At 48.9% G+C, this 22,280-nt stretch overlaps 1 protein-coding gene across 1 annotated transcript in view; it reads right to left on the bottom strand.

Annotated features, from left to right (window-relative positions):
- ZNF142 (zinc finger protein 142) overlaps positions 1 to 19,916 on the bottom strand; it is a 43,935-nt gene extending 24,019 nt beyond the window's left edge. Inside the window, exons 1-5 of the mRNA XM_082260343.1 lie at positions 19,814 to 19,916; positions 17,450 to 17,752; positions 11,409 to 12,023; positions 4,668 to 4,838; positions 1,516 to 2,328 (exon numbers count right to left, since the gene is read on the bottom strand). Of these exons, the coding sequence (XP_082116469.1) occupies positions 1,516 to 2,328; positions 4,668 to 4,838; positions 11,409 to 12,023; positions 17,450 to 17,702 (1,852 nt within the window). The 5' untranslated portion in view covers positions 17,703 to 17,752; positions 19,814 to 19,916. The remainder of the gene's footprint in view (positions 1 to 1,515; positions 2,329 to 4,667; positions 4,839 to 11,408; positions 12,024 to 17,449; positions 17,753 to 19,813) is intronic.
- Positions 19,917 to 22,280: the final 2,364 nt, after the last annotated feature.

The raw sequence follows: 22,280 nt of genomic DNA, 5'->3' as shown, positions 1-22,280 counted from the left end.
TCTTCATCCGAAGAACTAACTAACGACAAAAAGAACAGCTAAGTAAAGGTAGAGAGAAAACTCAAACAAAAATTCAAAAAAGAAGAAAGAGTCTGGGGCACAAAGCCCCAGCACAGAGAGAGCCAGCCACTCCTGACAAGCTAGACATTGAAACTGAGATATGGTTGCAGGAAGTAGGAGGGTATTGACTGAGGGGACCACCCCTTGAGGGTGGGATATGTTAAAAGCTTTAATGTTAACATATTCTGTTGCCTAGCTACTCCCTCGGAGCAAAGTCTAATACCCCATATGTGACGAATATGAAGAGGCGGCGACTGTCGGAGGACGTAAGAGAAAAGGAATTTTAATAATACAGAAATGTTGGCTTACTGAAAAGTCTGTCCATGTAGAGTATAGTGTGCACCAGGGGCGTAACTACAGGGGTTGCAATTGCAACCAAGCCCCATGCGGCTCCCCTGCACACCTGGAAAAAAGGGGCGGCGGGGGCAGCATGTAGAGAAATCACTGTCCTCCTTTTTTCTCCTGTAGCTGCACTTGTGTTCTGCTGTCTCTGGGCCCCTGTGTGCTCCCCTGGTCACACCCCCCCCCCCCCCCCACTGTGCTGCCTTCCCTCTCCTGTCGGCCGCTGCAGGGGATGTGTCACATTAGAGAACCAGGAAGGGGTCGGTAAATATGTAACTTACGAGCTCCTTCCTTTTCTGAATGGACAGAGTCATAGTCAGTGACATTGTAAAAAGTAAAATACTATGATAAAAAATACAATTAAAATACCAAAAAATAAAAAAACTACTGACACCAGTTGGTGAACTTCCAGGATCGCAAAGGTCACACTTGCGACCGGGCCCTGGCATTCCACCATTGTGGGGAGTCCCCAAGATGGCAGGAAGGGGGCCCACTGCAGAACTTGTGAAAGAGTCCCGCTGCAGGACCGTAATAAAGGGCCCCACGAGAGTAAAGGGCCCCAGGATCAGTGGGAAGAGCCCCAGACTTGAAGGGAAGGGCCCCGGCCAGGGGACCCTTCATGGTTTCTTGCACCAGGGCCCTGAAGGTTCTAGTTACGCCTCCGGTGTACACTCAATACTTGGTCGGGGCTCCTTTCGAATGAATTACTGCGTAGCATGGAGGCACTTAAAAGCATTCAAAATGCCAAATTTGACTGTGTTGAATACTGTCATTTTTTAAAAATCTGGCGCCTTTAAGGCTTCAAAAACCGGGTTACTAGATCAGAGACCCGATCAAAGCCAATTTCGGCTTTGTCTGTGTCTTCGGCTAGCCGGCAAATGTGCCAGCTGGTCGTTTGGGCCTCCCAGTGGGTTAAGACACCCGGGCGAGCCGCGGAAGCAGCGGGAAGGGGGGGACATCCACTCCCGCTGCTTTTTTTTACATGATTAAACAACTGAATGAACATTTTTCAAGAGTGGTGATTCCATACTTTTTGCCAGGGGTTGTATATATTATTATGGTTTCAAAATGGTCCATCATACCAAACTCTGCAATATTCCTGTGCATCGTTACCTGTGTGTAATAACTTGTGACGTATCAGTACTCTCTTGTGCGCAGTTGCAAAATCACACTCCCCACAGCGGTGGATCTTCTCATTGGCATGCATCTTGCCCACGTGGTCTGTATATTCCACTGGGTTAAAGCTCTTATAAGGACAGAAGCGGCACACCAGCTCTTCTTTGCCTGGGTGCCCGCGTTTCTTGTGCTTGCGGAAGGTGTGTTTGTTGGAACAGACAAAGTCGCAATCTTGGCAGTGAAAGGCGTAATGGTTCTTGCGGTGCTCCTCCATCTCCTCACGGGACTTGAAGAGCATGGAGCAAGCATGGTACCTGCATTCCACAGCCTGGATACCGTGAGACTCCTTCATATGCCGCAGGTATTCCTTGCGGTCGGACGAAGCCTGATCGCACCCAGGGTCAAAGCAAAACAGCAACATCTGCTCAGCTTTGTGTCCTTTCATGTGATCCTTCAGGGCCTGGCTCAGTTTAAACGTCTCCTGGCACACTGGGCACGAGTAGGTGTCCGTATAAAAGTTAGACACCCCCTCGTGAATGCTCGCCATGTGACGATTCAGGGCGTTCTTTTCCACGGAGCTGTAGTCACACAATGGGCAGCGATGGGCCTTTTCACCCGCCTCTCTCATCATGTGGATCTTTAGCTTACTGCGACTGGTGAAGAATTTACGGCAGTTGGGGCACTGCAGGTTCGGGTCAGGGAAGTGCAGGTGGAGGTGGTCGGCCAAGTGAGTCCTCTTCTTAAAGCAGCGCTTACATTCAGGGCACATGTGGGTCTTAAACAGGTGCTCTTCACCATTCTCTACATCTCCTAAAGGTTGAGAAAGGGTCAGAAAAAAAATACACATCAGAGGAAGTTCTATCAAAAGGTAATATTTCCCTTTTAGCCCAAGTATTTACATAGTTACATAGTAGGTAAGGTTGTCTAAACACAATAGTCTAACCAGTTCAGTCTGTGTGGATAATCACTACCAATACCCCTGTATGTTGTGTTCTTTAACCGCTTAAGGACCGCCAGCCGCAGAAATACCACGGCAGGCTGGCCCTCCTGCGCGAACCGCTGTAGGTATACGTCAGTCACACGCCCGCAGCTAGGGAGCGAGCGCTCCGCCTGCAGCTAAGAGGTCGAGCGCTCCGCCTGCAGCTAAGAGGTCGAGCGCTCCGCCTGCAGCTAAGAGGTCGAGCGCTCCGCCTGCAGCTAAGAGGTCGAGCGCTCCGCCTTCAGATAGGGGGCGAGCGCTCCGCCTTCAGATAGGGGGCGAGCGCTCCGCCTTCAGATAGGGGGCAAGCGCTCCGCCTTCAGATAGGGGGCAAGCGCTCCGCCTTCAGATAGGGGGCAAGCGCTCCGCCTTCAGATAGGGGGCAAGCGCTCCGCCTTCAGATAGGGGGCAAGCGCTCCGCCTTCAGATAGGGGGCGAGCGCTCCGCCTTCAGATAGGGGGCGAGCGCTCCGCCTTCAGATAGGGGGCGAGCGCTCCGCCTTCAGATAGGGGGCGAGCGCTCCGCCTTCAGATAGGGGGCGAGCGCTCCGCCTTCAGATAGGGGGCGAGCGCTCCGCCTTCAGATAGGGGGCGAGCGCTCCGCCTTCAGATAGGGGGCGAGCGCTCCGCCTTCAGATAGGGGGCGAGCGCTCCGCCTTCAGATAGGGGGCGAGCGCTCCGCCTTCAGATAGGGGGCGAGCGCTCCGCCTTCAGATAGGGGGCGAGCGCTCCGCCTTCAGATAGGGGGCGAGCGCTCCGCCTTCAGATAGGGGGCGAGCGCTCCGCCTTCAGATAGGGGGCGAGCGCTCCGCCTTCAGATAGGGGGCGAGCGCTCCGCCTTCAGATAGGGGGCGAGCGCTCCGCCTTCAGATAGGGGGCGAGCGCTCCGCCTTCAGATAGGGGGCGAGCGCTCCGCCTTCAGATAGGGGGCGAGCGCTCCGCCTTCAGATAGGGGGCGAGCGCTCCGCCTTCAGATAGGGGGCGAGCGCGCGCCTGCAGCTAGGGGGCGAGCGCGCGCCTGCAGCTAGGGGGCGCCACCGATAGCATGCTCCCGCCCCCACTCGGCAGCGGGGACTCCGATGCACGGGGCCGGCGATTCCGATTGCCGCCCGACACCCGCGATCGCTCCCCGCTAAGAGAGAAGAACGGTCAGCTGTTTTAAACACAGCTGACCGTTCTTCTCCCTGGAATGATCACAGAGTGCCTGTAATCCTTCTATATAGGATCACATGTCTCTATGGTCATTTCACAAGCCCCTCCCCCATACAGTTAGAACACGCCCCTAGGTACACATTTAACTCCTTGATCACCCACTGTGTTAACCCCTTCCCCGCCAGTGTCATTATTACTGTAACAGTGCATATTTTTAGCACTGATTACTGTAGTAATGTCACTGGTCCCCCCAAAAGTGTCAAAAATGTCAGTTAGGGGTCCGATCTGTCCGCCGCAACGTCACAGTCCTGCAAAAAAAAAAAAAAAATCTCAGATTGCCGCCATTACTAGTAAAAAATAAAAATAAAAAAACAATAAAAATGACCTAAATCTTTCCCGTAGTTAGTAGACGTGATAACTTTTGCGCAAACCAATCAAAATCCGCTTATTGCAATTTTTTTTTAACCAAAAATATGTAGCAGAAAACAAATTGGTCTAAAATGTTAAAAAATTTACATTTTTACATTTTTTTTATTGAGACTGTCATATAGCAGAATGTGAAAAATATTGTTTTTTTTTTTTTTTTCAGAATTGTCGCTCTTTTTGTTTATAGCGCAAAAAATAAAAAAAATAAAAAAAAAAAAAAAATAAAAATCGCACAGGTGATCAAATACCACCAAAAGAAAGCTCTGTTTGTGGGGAAAAAAAAAAAAAATTTAAATTTTATTTAGGTACAGCGTCACACGACCGCACAATTGTCAGTTAACATAACGCAGTGCCGAATCACAAAATATGGCCTGGTCATTAAGGGGGAAAATCTTCCGGTCCAGAAGTGGTTAAAGTAACGCAGTGCCGTATTGAAAAAAAATGGCCTGGTCATGAAAGGGGGTAAATCTTCTGGAGCTGAAGAGGTTAAAACATCAGCTTTAGTTATCAAGAAATTATGTGATAACTCTCAAGATAAAGGTTTAACATTTTCATAGCCCCTCCCCCCCGCTGCTGCGACTGGGGTACTGTACCTGTGAAGGCCGCCTCCTTGTCAGTATGGGACCTTCGTGTTCTTGGTATTATTTTGATGACAGAATCACACTGATTTTCCTCCTCACTGTTGTTCCCGGAGTCCGCCTCTGCTACTTTTCCACGCCTCTTGCGTTTGATTGCCACTGCGGAACCAACATCAGCTCCTTTATCTGAAAAACATTACATTTATTAAATACATCATCTTAATTCCAAATAAAAATAAGCTTGGGCATCGTTCAAACTTATCTCTATCTGAACTTTTTTTTTTTTTTACCCCAAACAGCTGGGGGTCCCGTCATTCCCTACCTTGTAAACAAAGAATAGGGATGCTGCTGACATCAGTGCCATTCTATGGATACATCTTCATATTTAGTCAATGTCATTAACTAAAAAATAATAATAGGGTTGCACCGATACCGGGGCCGATACTAAGCATTTTTATGGGTATCAGTGCTCGTGGAGATGCACCGACACCCGAAACGGATACCTTCTGGCTCGGTTTTTTTTCAGCTGTCAGCGGGATTTCCCCGCTAACAGCTGAAATGCAAAGAAAAGAATGTCGGCAATACTGAGTGTTAAGAGTGGGGCCACCACGTCCTTAACAACCATATCAGCTCTCCGCGGGATTCCCCTCCCCGATTCCTCCTACCCTCCCGCCAGCTGTCACCAGGCCCAGACTGCCCGGGGCCGCATGTCCTCTGCAGTGCTGGGTGTACTGACAGGTATTGCTCCACTCACTCACTCACTCACTCGGCAGCACAGTTTGGACTAGTATGGATCCAGTACAATTGTATGACCAACGACTGCTACCTCCATTCCTAGAAAACAGGTGATGGGTGGAGCAGTACCCTTCCTCCACCCCACCTGTACAGCCACTGTCACAATTGGAGTTTGAGATTGGGGGTGTGCCCAATTTGCTGGAAGAGGCGGGCGTAGGACTATTGCTATGGGTGTCAGGCTGTGCACTTCCTCCAGGCTTCCCGTGTGTTATTTTCAATACGCCCCTCCACCTGCTGCTGTGTGCCATTAAAAGTGCCAGACACAGGGAGGGAGACTCTACATTGAGTGCTGGGTAAGTGGCTGGTGTACACCATCAGAGAGGCCAAGATGGGGGGGTCTTGTGACAATTAGCAAAGAAGAGTGTGGGTGCGGTGTCTGTGGGTAGTCAGGTGAAATGTTTGTGGGTACATGTGTGCGGTGTCCCTGCCCTCACTCAGTGCTGTATCCTGGCCTAGGCCAACAAGGCCCAGGCCTAGGGCGGCACTTTGCAGGGGGGCAGCAATAAAGCTGTTCCCCTTATGAGAAAAAAACAGCCCCTTCCGGCTCCCGCATGAAAAGGGTCCCTGCCGGCTTGCGCTACACTTTTAGTATAGTGCCAGATTTTTGGGGCGAATTGGGGGGCCAGAGGGCAGGGTCCAGGAGGCAAATCAGTCTGGCACCCCCATAATGCAGTCACACTGCTACCTGCCGGTAGACATTTGACAGAAAGCAGGCTGCCGACCACACTTAATACAACTGGCCAGATGGCCGCCAATGCTAATAAGTGTGGCACTGCAGCCTAATACTCTGCCTACCCTCCTCCGCCCCCAGGTATGGCAGGCATCATGTCAATAATATCATTTAATTTCTTTAAACATCCTTGCAATGGTGGGTACTGATAAACTGCAGTGATGGGCACTAATAAGGATGCACTGATAAGGCAGCACTGATATGCTGCATTGATGGGCACTGATGAGGCTGCACTGATGGGCATGAGGCGGCACTGATCATTTTCACGGATGGGGCTGCACTGATATGCTGCCCTGATTGGCACTGATATGTTGAACTGATGGGCACTAATAGGTTGCACTGATGGTCGCTGATGAGGCTGTGCTGATGGCCAATGAAGAGGCGGCACTGATAAGCTGCACTGATGTGGCTGCACTGCACTGATGGGCACTGATAAGTTGCACTAATGGGCACTGATAGGCTGCACTGGTTGCCACTGATGGGGCTGTACTGATGTCCACTGATGATGCAGCACTGATAAGCTGCACTGATAAGACAGCACTGATGGGCACTGATATGATGCACAGGCTGCACTAATGGGCACTGATAGGCTGCACTGGTGGCCACTGATGGGGCTGTACTGATGGCCACTGATGAGGCCACACTGAGATGCTGCACTGATGGGCAGTAATGAGGTGGCACTGATAAGGCTGCATTGATGAGGCTGAACTTATGGGAACTGATGAGGCTATGCTGATGGGCACTGATAGACTGTGGTTGTGGTCTGTGGTTTACAGATGACAGGGCGGATCATAAATAGGAAGGGGTGCGGCCTTTACAGGATCGGGTGGGCCATATTTAATTTCGGGGGTGCACAAGTTTAGTCAGGCCTAGGGCAGCACAAAATCTAAATACACCACTGCCCTCACTTACCCCCCTACTTCCCCCCCCCACCCTGCCCCAACTCCTACTGCCCCCTCACCCTGCCCTAACTTACCCAACCAACCCCCCCCTACACTGCCCTCACTTACCCCCCTGCTCCCCCCCACCCTGCCCCGACTCCTACTCCCCCCTCACCCTGCCCTCACCTACCCTCCAACCCCCCCCACCTTAACTTTTACTGCCCCCTCACCCTACCCTCACTTACCCTCCAACCCCCCCCCTCACCCTGCCCTCACTTACCCCCCTGCTCCCCCCTCACCCTTCCCTCACTTACCCACCAACCCCCCCCCCACCCTGCCTTGACTCCTACTGCTCCCTCACCCTGCCCTCACTTACCCTCCAACTCCCCCCCCCACCCTTCCCTCACTTACCCCCCCCCACCCTGCTCCAACTCCTACCCCCCCCCCCACACCCTGCCCTCACTTACCCCTCTACTTCCCCCCACCCTGCTCCAACTCCTACTGCTCCCTCACCCTGCCCTCACTTACCCTCCAACTCTCCTCCCCCCCACCTTTCCCTCACTTATCCCCTACTCCCAGCCCCCGCCCCCCCCCCCCACACCCCAACATGCCCTCACCCAACTTCCCCCACCTCTTAAACCACCCCTCTACCTACTATTACTAGGTAATAGGTATCGTAATTGGCATCCGCGAGTATTTAAAAGCATCGGTACTCGTACTAGTTGTTAAAAAAATGGTATCGGTGCATCCTAAATAAAATGACTTCAGGATATAGATATTTTACTAGAAGACCTGAATAAAATAATGGAGTTGGCAACTAGATGGAAAATGAGGTTTAAATGGTGAAAAATGTAAAGTAATACACTTGGGGGCTAAAAATATGAATGTAAGTTACTCGTCGCTGGGGGAGAACCTCTGGGGGAATCCAGGATGGAGAAAGATCTGGGGGTCCTAGTGGTAGACAGACTGAGCAATAGCATGCAATCCCAAGCTGCAGCAAGCAGACTATTAGCATGCATAAAAAAAAGGAATTGATTCCAGAGATAAAACGATAATCCTGCCACTTTATAAAACTCCGATTTGACCACATCTGGACTATTCCCTCCAGTTCTGGTCAGCAATCTTCAGGAAGGATGTGCTAGAACTGGAGAGAGTCCAAAGAAGGGCAACTAAATTAATAAGGGGACCGGAGGAGCTCAATTACAAGGAACGACTACAAGCGCTAAACATATTCTCCCTGCGAAGAGACGCTTGAGAGGAGATTTGATCGCGATAGAAGTATCTCAATGGTGAACCCAGTGTAGGTAGGAAACTATTCAGTCTCGAGGCATGTAAGAGAACACGGGGCCACACGATGAGACTGGAAGAGAAGTGGTTTAACCTTAAGCAGCGTAGTGGTTTTTTACTGTCAGGGTGGTAAGGATGTGGAACTCTCTTTCACAATTGGGGGTGTCATTATGTAACTATGTAAATATGGGAATGTGTCCATGGAAGGGCATTGACATCACCAGTATCTCACCCCTTTTGTTTTCATGTGCTGCAGGGCAGGGAATGATGGGGGCCCACAGCTCATTAAAGTGAAAAAAAAAAAAAACTTGGAAGTTTGGATAGAGAGGAGCATGGAGGACCCCAGAGCTGATCTCTATTTACAAGTAAATAACACAGATTAAAGCCTAAAGCTGGCCACACATAGATCAACATTTATCTGAATCTGCAGGGAACAGACAAACTTCGATCCATGTAGTGAGCAGCCTAGTTGCACACCATTGATCGACTTGTGTACAACCAGCTTGTCAGGATTTTACTGAATGATTAGTGCTGCCAGCTATAGCCAGCAATGCTAATCACTGTGTTCTGCTGGCAGGAAAGGCTCTCCGCCCGCAAAACACAATAGTGCTGCCTGTGTTGATGGGGGAATCGAGTCATTTTCTTTCGTTACATCTGTGCAGCCAAAATAAAAACAGAAAAATCAGCACAAGGGACATAACTTAGAGTCAATAGGATGTGCCCCCTGTGTTAATTTCTCTACTGTTATTAGAAATTCTCGTCTGTCCTGTACCACCACCCCCCAACCCCACAGCCATAATCTTCTGATGCAGCAGGAGTTAAAGTGATTGTAAACGATCACCTCGTAAAACAACCTATTCAGTTTCAAATAGAAATAAAGGCAAAACATTTTTGTATAGAACTAAAAAACCATTATAAAACCCCTTTCTTTATGATTACATTTTAGTGATCACATTCCCAGTGTTCTCAGCTGCATAAGTGCTGGGGGAGGAGAAGCATCAGTACACAGAGCTTCCCAGTGAATGGCTGTGCAGTGGTGTGGTGGGGGGGGGGCAGGATCTTCCAGATCTGTGCAGTAATCCAGTGTGAGACTTCCTGTAATAAAGACCGCTCACTGCTGCCCTCTCTCCTTGTGCAGGGGGACTGGTCTTGTCTCCTCCCCCTTCTGTAGTTTTCTGCAGGCAGCGTGTAGTGGGTGGGGCCTGCTAGGTCCCTCCCACAGCTCTCCTCTCTGCACAGGTAATGTACAGCATAGTAATGATATCCCTGCTTCATTGACAAGGAATTATCTGAGTGTGTAAAGGCATTTGGTGCACACATAGTCATTTATTATCCTTTGTGGATATTGAGGAATATATTGATATGAAAGTTTTTGTGCCTTGAGTTCATCTTTAATCACTTGCCGACCACAATACATATATATATATACAGTTTGCAAGTGTTTTGTCGGGGTTACCCCAGTACTGTTTTTTTTTAGCCAGCAGCTGGCTCTCTCATAAAAGCATTTTGAGTGGCCCATGAGCCGATGGGAACGCTTTCCGCTGCTCGCCGGTATTTCTCTGGCTTACTGTTTTCCCCGGTTTGCCTGAGAAACGATCCAACGGTGCTGCCGGCTGTTCCTGTCAGGATGGCAGGTGGAGCCTGACTAATAGAGAGAACTCTCACCTGATGAAAGGCCACGGTAGCAGAGCTGGATGGACACTAAGGTAAGTACTCTGATAAGGACACATGTTCACCTGAGGTGCAGAGTCAAAGTGTTAGCTGGTTTTCACCAGAGCCCCTGATGGTGGGGATGGACTACGCTGTAAGCTAGCACCAGGTTGCGGTCCCCAGGATCACCCAGCCAGGCAGAGTGCAGGTTCTGGTCCAGAAGCGGAGAAGCAGACAAGGGATAACCAAAAGAGTAGTCAGACGAGCCAAAGGTCAGGGCGGGCAGCAAGTAGCAAGGTCAAGAGGAAGCCGGGTCAAATAATCAGGAACAACAGGTACACAAGGAAGAGCTGAAGATAACACAGCAATTACCTGGAGTGACTGCTGTGTTTAAATAGGCCGTTTTGGCGCCAATTTAGTAGCCTCAAACTATTCTAAGGTAGCCTCGGACAATTGCAAGGTAGCCTCGGACAATTGCAAGGTAGCCTCGGACTATTGCAAGGTAGCCTCGGACTATTGCAAGGTAGCCTCGGACTATTGCAAGGTAGCCTCGGACTATTGCAAGGTAGCCTCGGACTATTGCAAGGTAGCCTCGGACTATTGCAAGGTAGCCTCGGACTATTGCAAGGTAGCCTCGGACTATTGCAAGGTAGCCTCGGACTATTGCAAGGTAGCCTCGGACTATTGCAAGGTAGCCTCGGACTATTCTAAAGGTGCCTCTTCGTACGGGCATGCACATAGACGTTCGCCGGTTTGCGGCGCCAGTGCGCCTGCGCATGGCAGTGGATCCCTGACATTTCCCATAGGCGATCAAAGAGTACATACTCTTTGATTGCCTCAATTGCCTTGGAGGACCATTTGGGCTATAAATACAGTATACCTTAAAACTGAATGCCAGGCAAAAAAAAAAAAAAAAAATGTAAATATATTTCTCAATAGCTACAAGGGAAATGAAGGATCAAACACCTTTGCAAACCCAGATGTTGCTTTGTCAAAGTAGCAGTGACATCTTCGCTGTGCTGTACATAGCCTGTGCAGAGAGCAGAGCTGTGGAAGGGACCCAGCAGGCTCCACCCACTACAGGCTGTATGCAGAAAGCTACAGGAGGGGGCGGAGACTAGACCAGTCACCCTGCACAGGGAGAGAGGGCAGCAGTGAGCGGTCTTTTTTTACAGGGAATCTCACACTTAATTACGGCACAGATCTGGAAGAAATATACAAAAGCACACCGAGATTCAAGAATATACATGCCTCTTCTATTCAGATAATTGCTTATCCCTGAGTTCAGTGATGCACCCACCATGGGTCCTAGAGTTTTCAAACAAGCCAAAAATTGCCACTGACTTACAAGTGCTTTATGACATGTATAATCCTGGCTATAAATACAATCCCGCTTTCACGGAGAACACTTACAACACTGCAGAGAACTGTCATTAGCCAGGTCCATTGCTGGTGGAGCCGTGGAAGCTTTGACTGGCGCTGGCTGTATAGAGTCGAAATTCGGAAAAGACTGTCCGTCTCCACAATGGCTCTTCTGATGCTGGGAGAACAGCTTTGTGTTGGAGCTGACAAAGTCGCAGTGAACACAGTGAAAAGGAAAATGGTTTCGAAAGTGTCGGGACATCTCCTCCCGGCTTGGGAAAAGCAGGCGGCAGCTGCGATGAGAACAAATCACCGGAGTCACTTTATGTTCCCTCCTCAGATGAGACTGGAGCCTTTTTACATCCTGAGCGGTGAACGTGCAGCCCATCTGCCAGCATCTGAAATCCTGGGGTGCTGGGGGGTGACTTTTAAAATGCTCCTTTAGTTCAGTGGGTGACTTGAATTGGTTTTGACAAATGGGACAGGAAAGGCTGTCCTTCTTGCCTTGACAGGAACCATCTTCAAACCTGATGGATAGTTGGTCCGTTAAGATCATGTCTGAATTGTATGGAGTATTGCTGGGAAGTTCCGGCATACTCGAGTCTGCAAGCTGACAGAAGTCCTGAGACAATAGGGTGGCTTCAGCCAAGATGCCAACAGATTTACCTGGACAGAAAGACAGACAGACAGTCAGTTAATAAATCATGGTAAAGACAAGAACCAAATAACCAGGCATTCCTGGGTTGCCCGTTAACCACTTGCCGACATCGGGTCCGCTGGTCACACGCACTGACTTGTTAGGGAACAAGCCGAGGCGGGCGCACTCGCCCGCTATTGGCTCACAAGCGAGTGACAGGCTAGTGACGTAGCGGTACGTCACTTTGCCTGGCCGGGGCTGACCGCCGCAGTATATGTACTTGCGGCGGTCAGCTCCGGCAAGGCAAAGCGACGTACCGGTACGTCACTAGCCTGTCACTCGCTTGTGAGCCAATAGCGGGCGAGCGCACGCCCGCTGAGGCACGCGCCTGCCCCGGCTCATTCCCTAACAAGTCAGTGCGTGTGACCGGCGGACCCGATGTCCGCCGGTCACTTGCGATCGTTTGCCGGGAAGGGAGAAAGGCAGGCGGCTAATGTAAACAAAGCCGCCTGTCATTCTGCCCTGTGTAAAAATGGAGATCAGACGTTTCTACTATGTAGGACCGTTGATTCTGTTCTTACACCAGTAGCCATGTCCAATCACAGTTAGAAACACGCCCCTAGGACACACTTAACCCCTCCCTCTCCAATACAGTTAACTCCTTCCCTGCCAGTGTCATTTTTACAGTAACAGTGCATATGTATAGCACTGATTACTGCAGTAATGTCACTGGTAACCCCAAAAGTGTAAAAAATGTCAGTCAAGGGTCCGATCTGTCCGCCGCAATGTCACAGTCCCGCAAAAAAAAAAAAAAAAAAAAATCGCAGATCGCCGCCATTACTCGTTTAAAAAAAAAAAAAAAAAAAACAACAAAAATGACAAAAATCTTTCCCTTTGTTAGTAAACGCGATAACTTTTATGCAAACCAATCAAAATACGCTTTTTGCGATTTTTTTTTACCAAACATATGTAGCATAAAACAAATTGGCTGAAAATGTTAAAAAATTTTGATTTTTACATTTTTTTTTGGGGAATTTCATATAAAAAAAATTTGAAAAATATTGTTATTTTTGCAAAATTGTCGCTCTTTTTTTGTTTACTGTATAGCGCATGATCAAAAAAAAAAAAAAAAGAAAAATCGCAAAAAGCGTATTTTGATTGGTTTGTGCAAAAGTTATCGCGTTTACTAACAAAGGGAAAGATTTTTGTCATTTTTGGTGTTTTTTTTTTTTAACGAGTAATGGCGGCGATCTGCGATTTTTTTTGCGGGACTGCGACATTGCGGCGGACAGATCGGACCCCTGACTGACATTTTTGACACTTTTGGGGTTACCAGTGACATTACTGCAGTGATCAGTGCTATATATATATATATATATGCACTGTTACTGTAAAAATGACACTGGCAGGGAAGGGGTTAACTGTATTGGAGAGGGAGGGGTTAAGTGTGTCCTAGGGGCGTGCTTCTAACTGTGATTGGACATGGCTACTACTGTAAAAACAGAGATCAACGGTCCTACATAGTAGAACCGTCTGATCTCCATTTTTACACAGGGGAGAATGACAGGCGGCTTGTTTACATAAGCCGCCCGCCTTTCTCCCTCTCTACCGACGATCGCAGTGTGACCGGCGGACATCGGGTCCGCCGGTCACACGCGCAGACTCCTCAGTGAACGAGCCGGGATGGGCGCGCGCTCGCCCGCTATTGGCTCACAAGCCGGTCACAGGCTAGTGACGTATATATACGTCACTCTGCCTGGCCGGGGCTGACCGCCGCAGTATATGTACTTGCGGCGGTCTGCAAGTGGTTAATAACTACATAACACAGTACTTGTACTTTTACTTTCAGTACTTGAGTAGCAAAATTTTTAAAAAAACTACTTGCAATACTTAAGTACAAAAAATGTTGAATACTTTAGTACTTCTACTCAAATCACTTTTTGATCGAGCACTTCCACTTCTACTAAAGTCACTTTTTGATCGAGCACTTGTACTTTTACTCAAGTATGGGTTTCGAGTACTTTATACAACTCTGATCCAGATCCAGAATTCTTTTGCACAAATTTAAGGCAGGCCATAAATGATGCGATCTTCTTTCCTGCAACCATGGGTTACAAGAAATAAAATTACCTGATTCCCCCATTAACATAGTCCGTGTTGATGGGGGAATACCTCGCGAAGCTATTGTGTTCTTCCAACAGGGAGGGGGGGGGGGGGGGGCGTTTAGCCATCCCTGCTAGGAGAACACGATGATTCAATGATGGCAATAATCGCATGCTGAAAATCCAACATGCTGGTTGTACCCGAGTCATGTTGAATATTGATGGATCAACTTGGGTACACTCAGCCTGCCCATAGATGGATGGAATCTTGGACAGTCCCTGCTGAACTGGCCAAGACTTGATCCATCTATGAACGAGTTTGATGGTAATAATCCTATCAACATGTGGTAAAGCGGAAATTCAGTCGGACTTTCAGGTGGCTCTGTGACGGATTAGGTAAAATGTCTTTTTTTCCATGTAAATATGCATTTTCATTCCTTACTCATAATGGCCACTAACAGCTCCCCCTCCCATCGAGTGAAGCTTGTGATGGCGCCTCCATCCGGGACTACACCCAAGATGATGACACCTAGATCCTGGAGCAAGTTTACCTTACATGGACATGACCAATCAGAAGCTACAAGAATCCAGATGACACTATGCTTATAACATACTTGCCCACGACACTAGCCGCTCGCCTATATAACCCCATGTTCCCAGTAGCAATAAAGGAAGAATCATTTATCTGAACACGTTTCAGTGTGGTTCTTCTTGTGCATGCACCAGATTATATAGGCCAAATCAGGAAGGGGGCAGATACTCACCAAACGATTGGTCTGAATCCATTTCAGTTTGGTGCCACCATATTGGAGTCTGCACAGATGTACTAAAGGACTCTGCCCAGCAATTGCGATTTGGCAGAGCTCTTCGGCACATTTGCACAGCAAGTGATTTCGCATGAATGCGCAAACATGGAACTTCCCTCTTTGCATGCATGGGAAAGCCAGCAACTGTGCAAATGGTGGAGAGCATGCGCAGCTGTGCCAAAGGGCTTGCTCAGAACCTAAAGCCCTGTGGCACTACTGTGCACACGAAGGGGGCGGGGGAGGGCAATGTAATTCTCACCGAGGCAAGAAACGTAGAAGTGCTGCTTTACGCAAAAAAAGGTATTAGTATAAAATAAAAGTAAAAAAATATGTCCAATGTTTTACTCTTATTGTAGAAAAAGTTAAGAACAACACACACACGTTGTACTTTACTGTTCTCTCAAAATGCAAGCCTATGCGTCGGCCAACTCACTGAAAACAATGCACTGCATATGCGGCTTATATCATGTCTCAACAGTTCTTAAACAAGGGCAGTGATATAAAGCAGTGTCTCAACCTTTTTTAAAGGGTGCCTTGACTTAAAAATTATGGACACCCTCAAAAAATGATAGACAATCTCGAGGCACTCTTTAAAAATTATGGACAGTCTTAGGGCATCCCATTCCAAAATGGAAAACTTTTCTAAGACCCCGTTCACACTGGGGCGACCTGTCAGGCGACCTGGTCGCCTGACAGGTCGCCTGCCATAGAGAAGCTGTGGACCCGTTCTAATAGGAGCGACACAAGTCGCTCCGACTTAGAAAAAGGGTCCGGAGCTTCTTTGGGGCGACCCGGAGCGACGTGCATAGACTTCAATGTTATGAAGTCCGGGCCGGCCGCTCCGAGGTCACGGTGCGAGCAACGCGCCGCGACCTATGAGGTCGCCCCGGCAAGTCGGATCGCCCCAGTGTGAACGGGGCCTTAGGGTCCTTTTTACACAGTCCACCTCCATAGGCGGATCCGTGCTGCTCAGCAGGGGATTGTAAACACAGATCCCCGCTGAGCAGGAAGATGACAGCTCCCTCTCTGCGCTGTGAGCGGAGAGGGAGGTGTCAGAGCCCCATGCATCTCTATGGGGGAATCGGATGAGAGCGGCCCGCCTGTCTGCTCTCATCCGATCCGCTGGACGGATGGGAAATAGAGTTTCCATCCATTCGGATTTCACGGACAGGATCGGATGCGGATGGCAGCGGGTGTCAGCGGACATGTCTCCGCTGCCCCATAGGGATGCATGGAGGATCCGATCAGATCCGCCTAAAAAAAACTGACATGGGGATCTGATCGGAGCGGTCGTGTGAAAGGACCCTTAAAGTTTTGCCTAACACAGCAACAGCCACACAAGTAGGACACCCAACGTTAGAGGTGATTTATTCTTCCATAGCAAATACACTTTTGCAAACTTGTACTGACTAGTATTCCAATGTTTCTCTTCTCTCTCAATTTTTTTCCATTTTTCCCATCATTTAGCTAAGATGCCTTCCAGAAATTTGTGATAGTACCCAATGAAAACCTGTGGCTTTGTGTAACTAAAAAGGCAGCTTTATCCACATGCCAGCCTGTACACAATTTTGGGGCAATTTTTCGGCATTTTGCTTCAAGGCACCCTGGTTGAAAAAGGCAGATATAGAGCATATAAAATGTGAAGGTCCTAACATAAAAAAAAATCACTTAACCCCCTTATGCTGCCTACTGGTGGCCCTTTAAGTTGTAAACCCACTTTGTTGACATTTACCTATAGGTAAGCCTACATTAAGGCTTACCTATAGGTGCTATAAATATCTCCTAAACTTGCACCGTTTAGGAGATATTTACATTGCATGCAGCCAATGATGTCATCGGCGCATGCGCTCTGAAGGAACGGCCACCCGTGCCGTTCCTTCAGATCCCAGTGCTGTGAATGGCGGCTCCCGTGCGCATGCGCGGGAGTGATGTAATTTCGCCCCCGGCCAATCACATGGCTGGAGGACGAGATTCAGGAAGCAGGACGGCCTAACATGTCGGCCGTCCTGTCGGCACTGAGGGGGCTTCGTTTTTAGGTAAGTACTTCATAATGAGCTAGTATGTGATGCATACTAGCTCATTATGCTTTTGTCTTACAGGGTTGCTTTTTTTTTCACATTTTTTTAAGCGGGTTTACTTCCTCCTTAAATCCAAAGTTTACCTTTTGTATCATGTTCTAGCTTCTGTCGCCAATTCCCCCGTTCTCCCTTTCAGTGTAGCAGCAGGCGGGGAATATTCTCCCCACATCCGTGGTCACAAAAAGGGCGTGGCTGTGAGGGAGTTCTGCCCACACGGCCATGTCATTCATTCACAAGTGCTGCCAGCCACCACAGCTGACAGCTTGTAGTTCTGAATGAATTGCGAAGGTGCTGATGAGCGGTCTGGTGGTTCATTCACAAGCCCTGCAGCTTTCAACAGACGGACCATATGAAGGTACTGGTGCTGTACCCCAAAAATAAAAAAATAACTTTGCCAAACTTAAACGTTAAGGATTTAAGATTTTATCCTTAAATTGAAAAGGAAAAATTAAGAAGTTCAGCCACTTACTAGTCTCTGCACCACTTTGCACTTCAGAGGTTTCAAACATGACCTGCCCAGGGCCAGACATGGAGACATCAGTCATTGGAGAGGTCTGCTCTGCTGGAAGATGGAGGACATCAGATCCTTCCCCACCAGCACTGTCCTCAGCTGGATTCTCCATATGGTATTCTTCCCCAGCAGATGACTGGAGTAACAATTGCTCACATGACTTCACAGTCCAGTCACATGACCCCTGAAGGTCTATTTCAGACATTTCCATGTGCTATGGTGGCCGCATACCACACTAAGATCTTCACTTAAGCTTTTCTCCTGAAAGAAATAAACATGCATCAATCACGGGGAAGGGAGAAGAAGAGGAGGAGGAGGAGAAGAGGTGGAAGGGAGGAGGAGAAGGAGGGGAAGGGAGAAGGAGGAGAAGAAGGGGAAGGGAGAAGGAGGAGAAGAAGGGAAAGGGAGAAGGAGGAGAAGAAGGGAAAGGGAGAAGGAGGAGAAGAAGGGAAAGGGAGAAGGAGGAAAAGAAGGGAAAGGGAGAAGGAGGAAAAGAAGGGAAAGGGAGAAGGAGGAAAAGAAGGGGAAGGGAGAAGGAGGAAAAGAAGGGGAAGGGAGAAGGAGGAAAAGAAGGGGAAGGGAGAAGGAGGAAAAGAAGGGGAAGGGAGAAGGAGGAAAAGAAGGGGAAGGGAGAAGGAGGAAAAGAAGGGGAAGGGAGAAGGAGGAAAAGAAGGGGAAGGGAGAAGGAGGAAAAGAAGGGGAAGGGAGAAGAAGGGGAAGGGAGAAGAAGGGGAAGGGAGAAGAAGGGGAAGGGAGAAGAAGGGGAAGGGAGAAGAAGGGGAAGGGAGGAGAAGAGGTGGAAAGGAGAAGGAGGAAAAGGAGGAAAAGAAGGAGGAAAAGAAGGGGAAGGTAGAAGGAGGAGAAGGAGGAAAAGAAGGAGAAGGAGGAAAAGAAGGGGAAGGGAGAAGGAGGAATAGAAGGGGAAGGGAGAAGGAGGAAAAGAAGGGGAAGGGAGAAGGAGGAAAAGAAGGGGAAGGGAGAAGGAGGAAAAGAAGGGGAAGGGAGAAGGAGGAAAAGAAGGGGAAGGGAGAAGGAGGAAAAGAAGGGGAAGGGAGAAGGAGGAAAAGAAGGGGAAGGGAGAAGGAGGAAAAGAAGGGGAAGGGAGAAGGAGGAAAAGAAGGGGAAGGGAGAAGGAGGAAAAGAAGGGGAAGGGAGAAGGAGGAAAAGAAGGGGAAGGGAGAAGGAGGAAAAGAAGGGGAAGGGAGAAGGAGGAAAAGAAGGGGAAGGGAGAAGGAGGAAAAGAAGGGGAAGGGAGAAGGAGGAAAAGAAGGGGAAGGGAGAAGGAGGAAAAGAAGGGGAAGGGAGAAGGAGGAAAAGAAGGGGAAGGGAGAAGGAGGAAAAGAAGGGGAAGGGAGAAGGAGGAAAAGAAGGGGAAGGGAGAAGGAGGAAAAGAAGGGGAAGGGAGAAGGAGGAAAAGAAGGGGAAGGGAGAAGGAGGAAAAGAAGGGGAAGGGAGAAGGAGGAAAAGAAGGGGAAGGGAGAAGGAGGAAAAGAAGGGGAAGGGAGAAGGAGGAAAAGAAGGGGAAGGGAGAAGGAGGAAAAGAAGGGGAAGGGAGAAGGAGGAAAAGAACAAGAAGGGGATAGGAGGCTAAGAACAAGAAGGGGAAGAAAGTAGGGGGAAGGGAAGAAAGTAGGGGGAAGAAGCAGTAGGGCTATTTCCCTTCCAGGTTCTTGCAGTTGGCCCCTGATGACGTGCCACAGCGCATTATCAGGGGGGTGGGTGTGAAAATCCTTGAGAAAAAAGTGTGCCACCCCTTTCCCATGATGTAAACAAAGGTGATGGCAGCAGAGGCCTTCCTGTAACACACTGGCACACCATGTCCTGTGCCACCATCTTCAATACTTACATCATGGGGGAAGGAGGGCTCCTGACTCTTCCAGGTCCTTGCTTACATAGGTAAAGACAATGGAGCTTGATATGATATACCCAGAGCACTGACAGATGAATGGACAGGGGGGATATCAGTGGGTGGGTTAGAAAGAGAACATGTCAGTTTGTCCTGAATGGGTGTCAAAGTGACAGATTATCTTAAATGAGATCCCTTGCATCACCACCTGACCTGATTGCTTCTCCATCCCCCACCCATTGCTGTTCAGCACACCGCAGGACCCCCGGATGTCAGATCTGGAAATAAGGGACATTGTCCAAGGGAAGATCTTCTAAGCCAGGACCACCTGTCACCCCTGCATGCCAGAGCAGCTCATTGGGCATCACTGGGCCTCTCCTAACCCCCCACCCCCTTCTGTTACTAAGGTAACCAGCAGTACCTGATTCCCTGCAGGCCTCTACCCATGTCTTGGTGATGATTCCTCCCCTCTGGACCTGGTGGTGGCCGATCACTGTGACTCTAAGGTCCTCCTGGACAACCTGGTGCCGACGGCAGACCTCAAGCTCTAAACCCAGAGCCGGCTTGGAACGCAACCGGAAGCCCAACGTGGAACGCAGCGTCGCGTCACTTCCTTCACTTGTACGCGATGTAAAGTCACACGCTGGGAGGCAGAAGCGAGGCGTGGAACGCAAAGAGCCGGAAGTGGAAGGCAGCAGCCGCTTAAAAGGGCAGCAGGAGAAGGTGAGTGGTGACCTCAGTGTATGCCCTGATCTGTGTGTGGCCTCGGCTCTTCTCTTACCATCTGTGTCTGTCTGATCATATATACACTGCCCAAAACAAAAATTAAAGGATCACTTTGTAAAACATCAGATCTCAATGGGGGAAAAAAAATCTCATGGTTGATATCTATACTGGTATGGACTGGGTAATGTGTTAGGATCTATACTGGTATGGACTGGGTAATGTGTTAGGATCTTTACTGGTATGGACTGGGTAATGTGTTAGGATCTATACTGGTATGGACTGGGTAATGTGTTAGGATCTATACTGGTGTGGACTGGGTAATATGTTAGGATCTATACTGGTATGGACTGGGTAATGTGTTAGGATCTATACTGGTGTGGACTGGATAATGTGTTAGGATCTATACTGGTGTGGACTGGGTAATATGTTAGGATCTATACTGGTGTGGACTGGGTAATGTGTTAGGATCTATACTGGTGTGGACTGGGTAATGTGTTAGGATCTATACTGGTATGGACTGGGTAATGTGTTAGCATCTATACTGGGGTGGACTGGGTAATGTGTTAGGATCTATACTGGTGTGGACTGGGTAATGTGTTAGGATCTATACTGGTATGGACTGGGTAATGTGTTAGGATCTATACTGGTGTGGACTGGGTAATGTGTTAGGATCTATACTGGTGTGGACTGGGTAATGTGTTAGGATCTATACTGGTGTGGACTGGGTAATGTGTTAGGATCTATACTGGTGTGGACTGGGTAATGTGTTAGGATCTATACTGGTGTGGACTGGGTAATGTGTTAGGATCTATACTGGTGTGGACTGGGTAATGTGTTAGGATCTATACTGGTGTGGACTGGGTAATGTGTTAGGATCTATACTGGTGTGGACTGGGTAATGTGTTAGGATCTATACTGGTATGGACTGGGTAATGTGTTAGGATCTATACTGGTATGGACTGGGTAATGTGTTAGGATCTATACTGGTATGGACTGGGTAATGTGTTAGGATCTATACTGGTGTGGACTGGGTAATGTGTTAGGATCTATACTGGTGTGGACTGGGTAATGTGTTCGGATTTATACTGGTGTGGACTGGGCAATGTGTTAGGATCTATACTGGTATGGACTGGGTAATGTGTTAGGAAGGAAAGGATGTCACATCGTTTGATGGAAATGAAAATTATCACCCTACAGAGGGCTGAATTCAAAGACACCCTGAAAATCAAAGTGAAAAAATGATGCAGCAGACTAGTCCATTTTGCTGAAATTTCATTGCAGCAACTCAGAATGGTCCTCAGTAGTGTGTATGTCCCCCCACATGCTTGTATGTATGCCTGACAACATCTGGGCATGCTCCTAATGAGAGGACGGATGGTGTCCTGGGGTATTTCCTCCCAGATCTGGACCCGGGCATCACTGAGCTCCTGAACAGACTGAGGTACAACCTGGCGGTGTCAGATGGACCGAAACATAATGTCCCAGAGGTGTTCTATTTAATTTAGGTCAGGTGAGCGTGGGGGCCATTCATTGGTATCAATTCCTTCATCCTCCAGGAACTGGCTGCATACTCTCACCACATAAGGCCGGGCATTGTTGTGCACCAGGAGGAACCCAGGACCCACTGCACCAGCGTAGGGTCTGACAATGGGTCCAAGGATTTCATCCCAAAACCTAATGGCAGTCAGGGTGCCATTGTCTACCCTGTAGAGGTCTGTGGGTCCCTCCATGGATATGCCACCCCAGACCATCACTGACCCACCATCAAACCGGTCATGCTGAATGCTACAGGCAGCATAACGTTCTCCGTGGCTTCTCCAGACCCTTTCACGTCTGTCACATGTGCTCAGGGTGAACCTGCTCTCATCTGTGAAAAGTACAGGGCGCCAGTGGCAGACCTGCCAATTGTGTAAATTGGCAAATGCTAATTGAGCTCCACAATGCTGGGCAGTAAGCACGGGGCCCACTAGAGAACGTCGGGCCCTCAGGCCACCCTCATGAAGTCTGTTTCTGATTGTTTGGTCAGAGACATTCACACCAGTGGCCTCCTGGAGATGATTTTGTAGGGCTCTGGCAGAGCTCATTCTGTTCCTCCTTGCACAAAGGAGCAGATACCGGTCCTGCTGATGGGTTAAGGACCTTCTACGGCCCTGTCCAGTTCTCCTAGTGTAACTGCCTGTCTCCTGGAATCTCATCCATGCTCTTGAGACTGTGATG

This window comes from Pelophylax lessonae (assembly GCF_965119305.1).
Source record: "Pelophylax lessonae genome assembly, chromosome: 6".
Lineage (NCBI taxonomy): Eukaryota > Metazoa > Chordata > Amphibia > Anura > Ranidae > Pelophylax > Pelophylax lessonae.
This window is presented reverse-complemented; position numbering and strand designations above follow the sequence as displayed.